The sequence below is a fragment of the Chionomys nivalis genome, chromosome 6, assembly GCF_950005125.1.
Source record: "Chionomys nivalis chromosome 6, mChiNiv1.1, whole genome shotgun sequence".
In the NCBI taxonomy this organism is placed as follows: Eukaryota; Metazoa; Chordata; class Mammalia; order Rodentia; family Cricetidae; genus Chionomys; species Chionomys nivalis.
Genome location: NC_080091.1, coordinates 89,549,516 through 89,562,278, shown reverse-complemented (window position 1 = coordinate 89,562,278; position 12,763 = coordinate 89,549,516). Strand labels below are relative to the sequence as shown.

Below are 12,763 nucleotides of genomic sequence, written 5' to 3'. Positions count from 1 at the left end.
TCAGTGAGTCTGGGCGTGGAGGTATATGTTTTTAACCCTTGCACTTAGGAGGTGGGGTAATCTGATCATAGCTGACCCGTAGTTAGTTTTAGGACAGCCAGGGCTACATTGAGAGACCCTCTCTAAAAACAAACAAATTTATTGTATCCCGTGCAGTAATAGGTATATGCATTATGATTAGTAAATATTAGTGAAGTTAAAACAGTTTATGTTTAGATGTTGTTTTTTTTTTTTTTTTTCTGACAATGTCTAAGAAGGTGTTATCTACTATTTAGGTTGAGAATGAGATGCGGTTGTTGTGGGATTGATTTTTCTGTCTAGAGATTTCTGCCTTTATAATGCTTGTGTTTTAAAGTTGTATTCAGAGTCTTTCAGGCAGATATTGAAGGGGAAGATTATTAACATCAAATATGCCAAGAAATGAAAGCTAGCCATGGATCCATTGGTTGTAATCTTTGACCTTGATCAGAGAAGGAGGTAGGAATTTTCTTGCTTTATAATTAACTTCTCTTCTTATGCTCCCTTTGTTCCCCTGGGTTAGGCACCTTGTTGTGACAAGCTCTATATGTGCCGGCTGTGTCATGATAACAATGAAGATCACCAGCTGGATCGTTTCCAAGTAAAGGAAGTGCAGTGCATCAACTGTGAAAAACTCCAGCATGTAAGATTTTATGGCACCTGCCTTTTTAAAGTTTTAAGATGGATTAAAAACTTTAATCAAAAGTTGGAAATGAGACTTAACTCTAACTCTCTGAGTAAGTAATGTTGTTGAGTTAGATGTTTAAAAACATAAAAATAAGCTAAACATGCTTTTATATAAATTCTGAATATTTAAATCGTTTTGGTAAAGTTACTTGAGTTTTTAACTACGGTGTCCTTTTCAGGCCCAGCAGACTTGTGAACATTGTAGCACACTGTTTGGAGAATATTACTGCAATATATGCCATCTGTTTGACAAAGATAAGAAGCAGTATCATTGCGAGAACTGTGGAATTTGTAGGTACTGTATATAAATGTCCTAATATTTCCTGTGCATTTGGCCAATTATGGTGTCTTAGTCACTTTTCTGTTGCTGTGGTGAAATGTGGAGGAGAGGAGAGTTTGAGCTGTGCTTCCAGAGGGTTAGAGTTGGTGGTCACACACACACACACACACACACAGCATGGGGAACAGTTTGGCAGTAGGTGGCGGATTCGACAGCCTAGAGCTCACATGTTGCTCTTTAAGCAGGAAGCAGAGAGAGAAAGAACTAGCTCACCCGTGTCTCCAAGCTCTCCTTCAGGGACACATTTCCTCTAGCAAGGCCACACCTCTTAAACTTCCCCAGATGTCACCACCAACAGGGGACCAAGAAGGTAAACACTGGAGCTTGTGGGGGACATTCTCATTTAAACCAGCAAAGTAGTTTAAAAAATTAGCTAGTTTTGTTTTGAGATAGGATTTCACTGCTTGCTGTATATTTCATGCTGGCCTCAAACTCAGAGATCTGCCTCCCCTGCCTCCTGTGTGCTGGTGTTAAAAACTTACGCCACCACTGTCTGACTTATTTTTTTTTAATGTGAGACCATCGTCTAAGGTGTGGTCATCTGAAAGTAGCAATCTGATTTATTGCCTATAGGGCCATTGTTAGAGTTAAGCGCTGTGGTTCTTGTATTTGCTTATTTTTGAGATTGTAATTTAATCACAACATTTCTCTTTTCTTTTTCCTCCCTTCAAGCTCTCTTATATACTCCTCCCCACGCTCCTTCAAATTTGTGGTCTATTTTGTCACCAATTGTTATAAGCCTACATATATATGTGTATTTCTGTGTATATAAGCGTTCTTAAATATAACCTGTTGAGTTGATATAATGTTACTTGTATGCATGTTTTCAGGGCTGTTCTGCACTGGACAGCTATTCGTGTGTTCTTCCCTGGGGAGGGCCACCGTTCCTCCTAGCTTCAGTTGTCTGGAGTTCTTTGTGTAGGGTTGAGGCTTCATGGGCTTTTCTCCTGCAAAGTTTGGCATGTTTGTTGAGTCCTTGTTGAGTTCATGTTTGGGTGGTCATGCTGGTGAGATTTTATGGATTCTTATTATCTATTTATTTATTTAATTTAGTAAGGATGATTTTTGCCTTGAGAGAGTATTTTGGTTGTGAAGACATTTTGTGTTGTCATAACATTTACTGGGTACAAGCCAAGAATGCTATTAGAATTCTTACAATGTGCTAACAGTTCCCTGTCACTAGAACAGTTTGGTCCAAATGTTAGAAGCTAGTTAGGAAAAAACCACAGTCTGGTATGTAGCATGCTATGTGCCTCTTCATTTATCTTTTTGTTTTACTTTTTGCCATTTTGAATGAAAAAGGAAAATTTCAGCCTTTTCAATGTGGTTAAGAAGAACTGACAAAGCCTACCAAGGTGTCTTCGTACTTAATACCTTTGTAATAGATGGTGTAATGCTTTGAGCAATACAAAAAGGAACCTGAAGGATCTTGCAAATAGTGGTGACTTTTCTGTATTTGCTTTTCAGGTATTTCTACCATACTTAGAGATCTCTAAGAATGTTGTGCTTTAAGTTTGATTACAGTCCTTATCATATGAGAACTAAGTTATGAAAAATCTGAAGTAGTGAATATTTATAAAAAAATCTTAGCCGGGCGCACGCCTTTAATCCCAGCACTCGGGAGGCAGAGGCAGGCGGATCTCTGGGAGTTCAAGGCCAGCCTGGTCTACAAGAGCTAGTTCTGGGACAGGCACCAAAGCTACAGAGAAACCCTGTCTCGAAAAACCAAAAAAAAAAAAAAAAAATCTTAAATGAAAAAACATTTCATTTTTATTTTACTGAGCATCAGATGATGTGACTCATGTTTGAGCTGAATGATTATGATTACTTCAAGCATTTAGTAGATATTAACACTTTGTTTTTAAAAAGTCTTTGAAGTGTCTATTTAGTAATTGTGTTTTGTTTTTAAGGCAAGGTCTTACTCTGGCCTAGAACTTACTATGTAGACCAGGCTGGCCTGTAAGTCAGAGAGATCCTGCCTGCTTCTGCCTCCTAAGTACTGGAGTTAAAGGGGTGCACCTTTGTGCCTGGCTCAGTAGTTGATTTTTTTACTTAAAATTTTATTTATTTGATGTGTGTGTGTGCTTTGCCGGCAGCTCATGTAGGGCATCAGATTGCTGGGTTGTGAGGGGCCATGTAGATTTTGCAGATGGAGCCCAGGTCCTCTGGAAGAGCTGCTGTTGCTCTAGCCCCTCACTAGTAGCTTTAAGTGCCTCTGGCACACTGAGCCTTCACCTGGAGATTTACAGAACTCGAGTTTTCAAAGATTTTTTTTCAAAGATATGAGAAATAAAACCTGTTACATAGACTGATACTGCTACCTCTATTCAGAAATAATGTGTGACATCAAGGATTTCTTTTCATTTGTTTGAGACAGTCCTGGTACAGCAGAGGCTGACCTCAGACTTAATACTCTTCTATTTCAGCATCCAAAGGCTGTGATTACAGGCGCGTGCCGCCATTTCAGCCACTGTTGTTTTGAAATGATTGAAATATCAAAAGGGAATCTAAAATCTGTGTGTGCATTTGCAGCAGAGTTGAAATTAATCCTCTCACTATAACTTTTTAAAAAGTCATGTTACTTTTAAATGTAGTCCTCTGTTGTCATGTAAAGATTAGCTATTTATTAATATGAGCCAGGAGCAAAAATGATATTCTAAATTGAGAAAGGGTACTGAGATAACTGATAACCATGTCTTTAATCCCAGCATTTAGGAGGCAGAGGCAGGTTGATCTCTTTGAATTCAAAGCCAGCCTGATCTACAGAGCTAGTTCCAGGAAAGCCAAGGCTATACAAACAAACCCTGTCTCAAAAAGCAAAGCAAACAAAACCCAACAAAACAAGCAAAGATAATTGATACCTATTTGGAAAAATCTTGATTCTGAAATGTGCATATTCATTATAAAACGGTTTTAGCATTTTGTGACAGAAACTCAATAGTAGTTCATGAAAGTCTGAATTTTATTTCTCATTGGAAAAGTCTGATTCAGGTACTTAAATAACTTCGCACCCTTCACATTCTGATCCTAGGTGTTTTCTTCTTTGATTCTGCGGGCTCATCTTCTGGGCAGGGAAAAATGAGTAGATCTGTGAGGGAGGCATTCTCTTTCCCTTTATTTCCTTTAATTGTGTGCCATGTGTGCATGTGGAAGTCAGGGGATTGTTGGAAGGAGCCTGTTCCCTCCTTTCCTGATGGGAGTTTCAGGGAATGCAGTCAGGCTCTCCGGTGCCTTTGCTTTCTGAATCATCTTGTAGAGCGCTTCTCACACAAGAAAATCGGATCTTTCCCCAGCCTCCAAAGAAGCTGGGAACTTGTCTGTTTTCAGGATAGGTCTCAATAACTGCCTTTTAAATAAATGTTTTATTGTGAAAGAAGCAAAGAATAGAAATGTAGGGATCAGCTAGCATTGTTTTTGTTTTTTAAGTTTCTTGATACAGGGTTTCTCTGTAGCTTTGGAACCTGTCTAGCTCTTGTAGATCAGGCTGGCCTCAGACTCACAGAGATCCACCTGCCTCTGCTTCCTGAGTGCTGGGATTAAAGGTGTGCCACCACCGCCCGGCTCCCAGCTAGCAGTCTTATTTTTACCATATATATTATAAATTTTATAATGAGCTTCAACCTGAAGAAAATATAAAATGAGTTATTTTAACTGTTAGTGTATACAAAGGAGAATGTTTTTAGTCTATAGTTTATAGAAGTTTTTCCTAAATAGTGGGCAAAAAGCATAAACTATAAAGGAAAATATTGATGGCCTTTAAGTTTTACTTTTGTTTTTATTTTAAATTGGATGTGTGTACTTGTGAGCGTAGGTGACCATGGAGGCTAGAGCTCAGATCCCCGGAGCTGGAAGTATGGGTGGTTGTGAGCTGTCTCTCATGGGTGTTGGGAGCTGAATGTGGGTCGTCTGCAAGAGCAAGAGCAGTGTTGCTTTTATCTACTGACTCATTTTAATAAATATAAAGTGATGGTGAATCTTTATGAAGAGCTAGACAACAGAGCAGTGATCATAACATACATAGTGAAAAGTGAATATCCAGGCTATATAAGGCTTCTTTTAAATTAATTGATAAAGGGCAAATACTGAGGTAGAGAAATGAGCAGAACACATCAACAGAAAATTCACAGAAATCTGAACAATTCTTTAACATTAAAAATTAGTCCTTTGTAATTTGAGAAATGAAAGTTAGAATAGCATATATTATCTATCATGCATGTGTCCATGTAGTCCAGGTTGTGAGGAACATGCATGTGGACATGTAAACTAGCAGTCTTTGGAGGGGGTCAGGTTGTCAATATCACAGTTGATGATCCAGTACTCTCTGACTCAATAGTGTCACTTTTAGGGATAGTGAAAAAAATAGGATATATATGGATTAAATGCTAGCTGGACAGTTTTTAAAATTATATTATTGTAGCAAGTAAAGATTGTAAATTTTTTCAGCTTCAAAATACTAAGAAAACAAAAAGATTGTAAATTTTATCAATAAAGAAATATTTTTGTAAATTATGATACATTTATACCATTGACTGCTGTGTGGCTATTAAGAATGAAGTAGTTTTCTATGGACAGACACAATCATCAGGATATATTACTAAGTGTAAATAATTGCAGAACGGCAACTGTAGAATTGTGTAAGAAATTAAGCTCAACTTGTGTGCATCTGTTCTGTGCATCCATATCCGATTTTACGGAAGTGTCACTCTGCTTGTGCTGGTTACCGTGGACACTGGAAAGATGGCGTTTCTCCACATTCTTCAGTGTGTTTGAATATTCCTACAGTGAGACCGAGTTTGGGTATTATGTAGTGAACAAATAATCGTGTAATAAAAATAATCTTTTGGCTTTCATATTGTGTTTTGTTAGGATTGGTCCAAAAGAAGATTTTTTCCACTGCTTGAAATGTAACTTATGCCTAGCCATGAATCTTCGAGGAAAACATAAGGTATATAATTCAGCTGCATAATTTCAAACCTATTAGTGTTTTTGAAAACAAGCTTAAATTCTAGTATGTTTGGAAACATGCTAATTTTCATATATTACCAAATACAACTATGTTCTTTGGTTTTCTAAAAAGTAGAATTAAGTAGATAATCTAAAATATATGCCTCAGAATATTTGATCTACAGTTTACTTTTCATAATGTAAGAATGCCTATAGAAGTTATTAGCATAATGCTGGCAGCTTCTCAGTTGGTTCATGGATTTTTCTTTTAATTGAGTTATACATTTTTCTCTGCTCCCTTCCCTTTCCTCCCCTCTTCCTTTCTACTCTCTCCTGTGACCTTCATGCTCCCAGTTTACTCAAGAAATCTTGTCTTCTCCTTTTTATATAGATCCAGGTATGTCTCTCTTAGAATCCTCTTTGCTGTCTAGGTTCTCTGGGGTTGTGGACTGTAGGCTGATTTTTCTTTGCTTTATGTCTAAAAGCCACTTATAGTGAGTACAGATTCTTACCATAGATAGTGCTTCTAAAATTAACTGTAAAAGGAAAAATGCTAAGTGATATAACTATTTACAGTGTTCTAAGAATAATTAGAAAGTATTCTTTGTATTTTATAATTAAGGCTTATAAATATGAATATAGGAATTTTATTGTAATCTCAGACCCTCTCTCTTATTTAAAAACAATCTAATGAAAACACTGTATTTATAGTACTGATTCTATCTACTGTAAGAATATAAAGAATGGAGGATCAGCAAAGCAAAGTATAAAATAGAGGACAGTCCAGTAAGAGACTAATAATAGCCTTCTGTCTGAAGATGAGACAGACAGACAGGCAGACAGACACACACACAGAGAAAGAGAGACACAGAGAGAGAATATACAGACACAGAGTAGTGAGGAAAATTAAGATGAATAACAGACATTAAGAAATGATAACTGAGAATAGAGTGAGGCTGAATAAAGGTAACTCCCAAGATACTCAGTCTTAGCTTAAAGGAATTTGATGAGCAGGATGTGAATTTGTTAAAGATCGAGTCTGACCTTAAAAATTTTGGGGTGGCTTGGCGGTAGTGATGCATTCCTTTGATCCCAACACTCAAGAGGCAGAGGCAGGCAGATCTCTGTGAGTTCGAGACCAGCCTGGTCTACAAGAGCTGGTTCCATAACAGGCTCCAAAGCTACAGAGAGACCCTGTCTCGAAAAACAAACAACAACAACAAAGATAAAAAAATTGGGGGGCGATAGATAAACTGGCTAGGGTTATGACACATGAAAGTTCATGGCTCACTTGAGTTACATAGAGGGGCCTTGTCTCAAGATAAACAAAAGTCATTAAATTAAAAAAAAATTAAAAGGACAGGCTAATGAAGATAGTTTGGAGTCGGTAATGTTGTGGGAGCTTGATCTGGTGAGATGCTAGCAAGCAGTCAGAACAGCAAGATGTACTAGAGAATAGATAATGACACAAAGCCACGTGGTGATGCACAGATAATTAGAAATGGGTTAATTTATATGTAGGAGCAGGCTAATCATAAGCCTGAGCCATCAGCCAAGCAATTATAATTAATATTAAGCCTGTGAATGATTATTTTCTAAACGGCTGCAGGGATTTGCGGGCGGGAAAGAAACCAGTCCAGTGGGCCGGGCAGGATAGAGAATGACTTTCAATAGCCTTATGGATTGTATTTCTTTGGCTCTGTTCTGGTTTCCATGGCATATATAGAATACATTTGTGTACACATGTGCACACGTGTGCATACACACAGCCAGCCCATTGCATATTCACTTCATTTGAATTTAATTCACTCAGCGATGGCATTAACCATCAGAAGCATCCTAATTACATAGATGTTAAAGTATGTGGGTTTGTATATATATGGAGTGTACCTGAGAACCAAAATGATCTCTCCTTCTATATAATTAGACATGTATTGCTCTGCAAAAACCTCACACTGCTGAGATTCCAGCTTAACTCCACCTCTTAGTAGTGTACACATGGAGGCCAGAGCACAACTTGCAGGAGTGGGTTCTCTGCTTCCAACATGTGGGTTCCAGGGATTGAACTCAGGTCTTCAGGCTTGGTGGCCAGTGAGTCATCTCACTGGCTCTTTTAACCAGTTTATTTTTTTATTAATGCTGTTGTAGCTGACATTTTTATCTTTTCATGCTTTTGTTAATGTATGGTTCTCCTTTAAACAGTGTATTGAAAATGTTTCTCGGCAGAATTGTCCAATATGTTTGGAGGTGAGTGTGGAATATTTTTCACTTTGGAAATCTCTTCGGTTTAAAGTGCTTGAGTGTTGCTAAGTGTCTTTATAGGGCACTAATAGCTTCCTTTCCTTTCAGGACATTCACACGTCCCGCGTTGTTGCTCATGTCTTGCCGTGTGGGCATCTCTTACATAGGTAAGATAACTTTCTTCCTGCTTGGAGGTGTTTGGAAACAATGGAGGTAGTTTTTCTTTACTGAAATACTGTTCTATTTCCTTTCAGAACGTGTTACGAAGAAATGTTAAAAGAGTGAGTTTTTTTTTCTTTTTTTTTTAATTTTAAAACGTACAGTTTTAAGATGTTTGTTTTTGTGAGGAGGGTGGTGGGGAGGTGGGCAAACCATGGTGGCTAGGTACACTGTTTGGGGTATGGTAGATGTATACGGAGGTGAGTAGAGTAGATAACTGGTGTTTAGCTGGCCATGGCATCTTGGGGAACAGGACTGTATCTCTGTTCCCATGTCCTTATCATGCCTATTTCTTTATGTAGCTTGAGGTGGGCAAAACCTCTTGTTTTCTAACCATGTGTTCTGGGGAACATAGTTACCTCTGGAATTAATCATGGTGTTGTAAAAGCACTGAAGAACAGTGTGCACATTTTATTAGCTCTCTATATTGATCCAGCAATGAACTACAAAGAAAATGTTCTTTAAAACTGGAACTAAAATGAGAAATAGGAAAGAGTAGAAATGGTGCAACTATTGAAAATTTTAGACAGGAAGTAGTAATATGATTGGAATTCTTTTTTTTTTTGATTGGAATACTTTTTAAGTAATAGAAATTCTTTCAATCAGAATTGAAGTTGTTTTGCTAATGAATAGTTTAATTGATATTACTAAGTAAAGGCATAGTTCTATGAAGAGTACTGACTAGTTCTCTGTTTTAGAGAGTTGAGGATAAAGACTTAGGATTTAAATGGACTATAAAATAGAGAATTGAGTATTTATCTTTTTTATTGCATAGATTTTTCAGGTTCCTGAGAAGTTAGCTTGAAATGTAGAATACTACCCTGTTCGGGTTATGTGCCAGTGAGCTTGTGTCTTCTTGTATATAGATCCTATTCATTGTCTCTTGCAGAGGCTACAGATGTCCACTGTGTATGCATTCTGCCTTAGATATGACGCGGTACTGGAGACAGCTGGATAATGAGGTCGCACAAACTCCTATGCCATCTGAGTACCAGAATATGACTGTGGATGTGAGTAGAATCCATGCTTAGGACTTTTTAGATTTCTTGCTGATATAGTCTTTCTTATTTTTGCTTCTTTGCTTGAATTTGTCCCAAAATTACTATTTGGCATTGTAACTAATTAAAGCAAAGGAAATAAATTATTTTAAAAAAATTTTTTATGTTGATGTCAGACTAGGGTGAGAAAAAAAACCCTAAGAACAACTTTGTATAGTTTTTCCTCAACACTAGATGGCAGGCAAAAACTTTGCTATGAATTTCTGACAAATCGCTTGCCAGAGTCAGAGGCGAATCACTGATATTTTACCTGTTTCACTTAAATTATTCAAAATTTTGTTTTAAGAGAATATATTTGCTGGTTTTTGAAAGCTAGCTTTTGGATTTCAATGTTTACTGCCTGTTTTATTTTGTCGTAGCCTTTATTTGGTCTCAATTAGCTTATTCCCTTTGGCCCTACAAGAGTTGCTGTGTTGTAGCTTAGTTTCAGCATAGTATTGAGTTAAATCAGAGTTGAAAAATTAAATAGCTTTCTGATGCTTTCATAACTTTTGGACATAAAAATATTCTCATTGTCTACAAATACTTTCAAACACAAAGAGAAAACAAAACCAAGTAATTACTTTTAATATTGGACACATAGCTCAGTAGTAGTTAGCATGTGTAAGGTCATGGATTTGATCCTAGCACTATAAACAAAAAACAAAACCCCTTCTGGTTTATTTACACCGTAAAGTTCCAAAATTAATGTTGATAACTGAGTTGTTACTGAGGACAATGGAAGATCCTTTAGATACTATCTGGTAATTGAGATGTTTGTTAGTAGCTCAAGTTTATTGTGTTCATATAGACACTTTTTTTTTTTAAGTAGCTTTATGAAGGTACATGTCACATACATTGGAGCCCATTCCTTAAATGTATATAATTCAGTGACTCCTAGTACTTTTACGTAATTTTGCAAACAGTATCACAATTTTTATTTTAATATTTTAAAATATTTTTGTCATTTATGAAAAAACTCTATGACCAGGGCTGATGAGGTGGCTCATTTGGTAAAGTGTCTGCCACCCAAGCACAGTGGCCTGAGTTTGGATTTCTAGAACACGGAAAAAGCTAGACATGGTTACTGCATGCTATAGCTTTGTCCTTGAGGTGGAGGTAGAGTCAGTCCCTGAGAGCCGTTGACCAGCCTGCCTACCTGAGTCCTTGAGCTTCATGTTCCGTGTGTCTCAAGGGGTGAGGGTGGAGAGCAGTGAAGGGAAGACACCCAGTGTGGACCTCAGGTATACCCACACACACGCGCACTCACACACACGCCACACCACACCACACCACACCACACCACACCACACCACACCACAAAATATAACCAAACAACAAACACCTCAACAGCTGCACCCCACCAGCTGCACCTCACCGTAGTCACGTCTCAGACAGCCTCTGATCTCTGCCTTTAAGTAGGGTTCTTAAAAGTAGTCTTCCAAATTATGTGAAGAACAAATGGAAATTTTTTGTTTATGATGTGTGTATGCTAAGACTGCTATATAGTTATATGTTGATGTATTCTCAGATGAACATTTTGAGTTTTCAGTGTCTTAACACCAGAAGACATTGAGTCTTTATCATGTTAGGGACTAGCAAGAAGCTTTCTGGCTTAACTCTGGCTTAACAAGTGCTCTTGTTCTTGATTCATTCCTAAGGCATAGTAAACCTAAAAATTAAGCAAAAATATTCCAATTTGTAGAAATTTCAATTTTATTAGTTAAGATTAATTCTGAGTACCAGTGAAAATAATGAAGTTGTTATACGTGTTATTTTATATTTTAAGTATTGTTTACCTAATGATAAACATTAGATTTGAATATGTGCTAATTTTCTTGCTTGTATTATGTATACTTGTAGGAAGTATTTTAAAATGAGTCTTCTGTGCTCAGATTCATATTTTCAGAATTCAAAGCTACCTTAATAATCTTTAAAATATTCATTGGAGAAAAGACATTTTCACTGCAGAAATGTCTATAGATATATGCCTGTATCTCACACCTTTTATATGACCCTCAAATGATTGTTTTATAGAGATAGTGCCACTTGTAGTTACAAGACTTAAGTCCTTATTCTTCATTTTTCAGATTCTCTGCAATGACTGTAATGGGCGATCCACAGTCCAATTCCATATCTTAGGCATGAAATGTAAGATCTGTGAGTCCTACAATACTGCTCAGGCTGGGGGCCGCAGAGCTGCAGTGGACCAGCAATGAGCAGCCTGTCCTCGGCTGGAGGACAGCTCTGTGATGTAGATAAACTCTGTTTAAAAGACCCTGTTGTCACAATGTGTCCTAAGTGATGTCGCAAAGCAGCAGGTCATATTATATGTACCTACAGATTCAAGCTCTCTGGATGGAATTACCGTAACTCGTACTGGATGAAGCCGCTGCTGACGTGTTGATCGGAAGTTCTTTTAGTCAGGTTTTGAAGTCAATGATGTTTGCCTCAGATATAGTCACACACATAGAAATATTTTATATTTTCATGGAACTCTAAGTGATACGATGCACGCAGAGTTCATTTCTAGTTCTTGATAGAACTGCATTTAATTTTAGTCTTTGATTTTTAAGGACTGTAATATAATTTTAAAGTTCTTATTGTTAAAATCTAATGGTTTTGAATTTTCTAAGACAGTCCTTTGGATCCTACAAGTGAGTTTTTATGTAAAAACTACCAATAAAATTATACTGAGACATTGTTTTACAGGATTTTTCCCCCAAGGTTGCTTATTTTTGTTTTTATTGTGACAGTAAGGTCATTTTATGTTGTAAAAGAAGTTCTCTTCTTTTTTTTTTTGAGGTGTTTTTCTGTAAGTTTGATTGATTGGGGAAAAGTGGCTTGTGAAGTAATGAAGCTCATCCAAGATTTTAAGGCAACTATTGTTGTAATTTCTTTCAGTCTGCAAAATTACTTCTCCACATTGTAAGTCATTCATCAGCTATTTATCAAGCAGATGTAATCCAGTTATGATTCTCGAAGCTTTATAGATGACAATGAATAGTGTATACAAAAGTTCCTGCTCTTGTAGTGGTACATTCTGCCGTTCCTTGTATTTGATCAACATATTCTGTTTAATTAATGTAAGCAGTATATGTATTCAATGTAAACAAATGGATTATTTTCTAAATTCTCAAAAGTAAGAGATGAATGAGTGGGATGAGCTATTCTGGCAAGTACTTTCATTTTATAATACTTTTTTGTATTTATATAATAGAATTAAATATACCTCTTAATTTGGGACCAAAGTTACTAATGTGCCAGCCATGGATGG

The 12,763-nt window shown here is 37.0% G+C and overlaps 1 protein-coding gene across 2 annotated transcripts in view; it reads left to right on the top strand.

Annotated features, from left to right (window-relative positions):
* The window catches only part of Rchy1 (ring finger and CHY zinc finger domain containing 1), a 21,560-nt gene extending 8,797 nt beyond the window's left edge, over positions 1 to 12,763 (top strand). The window contains exons 2-9 of one of the 2 annotated variants that reach the window (XM_057773161.1): positions 542 to 661; positions 885 to 1,000; positions 5,912 to 5,990; positions 8,192 to 8,236; positions 8,339 to 8,397; positions 8,485 to 8,511; positions 9,339 to 9,459; positions 11,577 to 12,762. In XM_057773161.1, coding sequence (XP_057629144.1) covers positions 542 to 661; positions 885 to 1,000; positions 5,912 to 5,990; positions 8,192 to 8,236; positions 8,339 to 8,397; positions 8,485 to 8,511; positions 9,339 to 9,459; positions 11,577 to 11,705 — 696 coding nt within the window. In that variant the 3' untranslated portion in view covers positions 11,706 to 12,762. Of the gene's footprint in view, positions 1 to 541; positions 662 to 884; positions 1,001 to 5,911; positions 5,991 to 8,191; positions 8,237 to 8,338; positions 8,398 to 8,484; positions 8,512 to 9,338; positions 9,460 to 11,576 lie in introns of those variants that run through there. The other variant, XM_057773162.1, reaches the window with a different exon arrangement.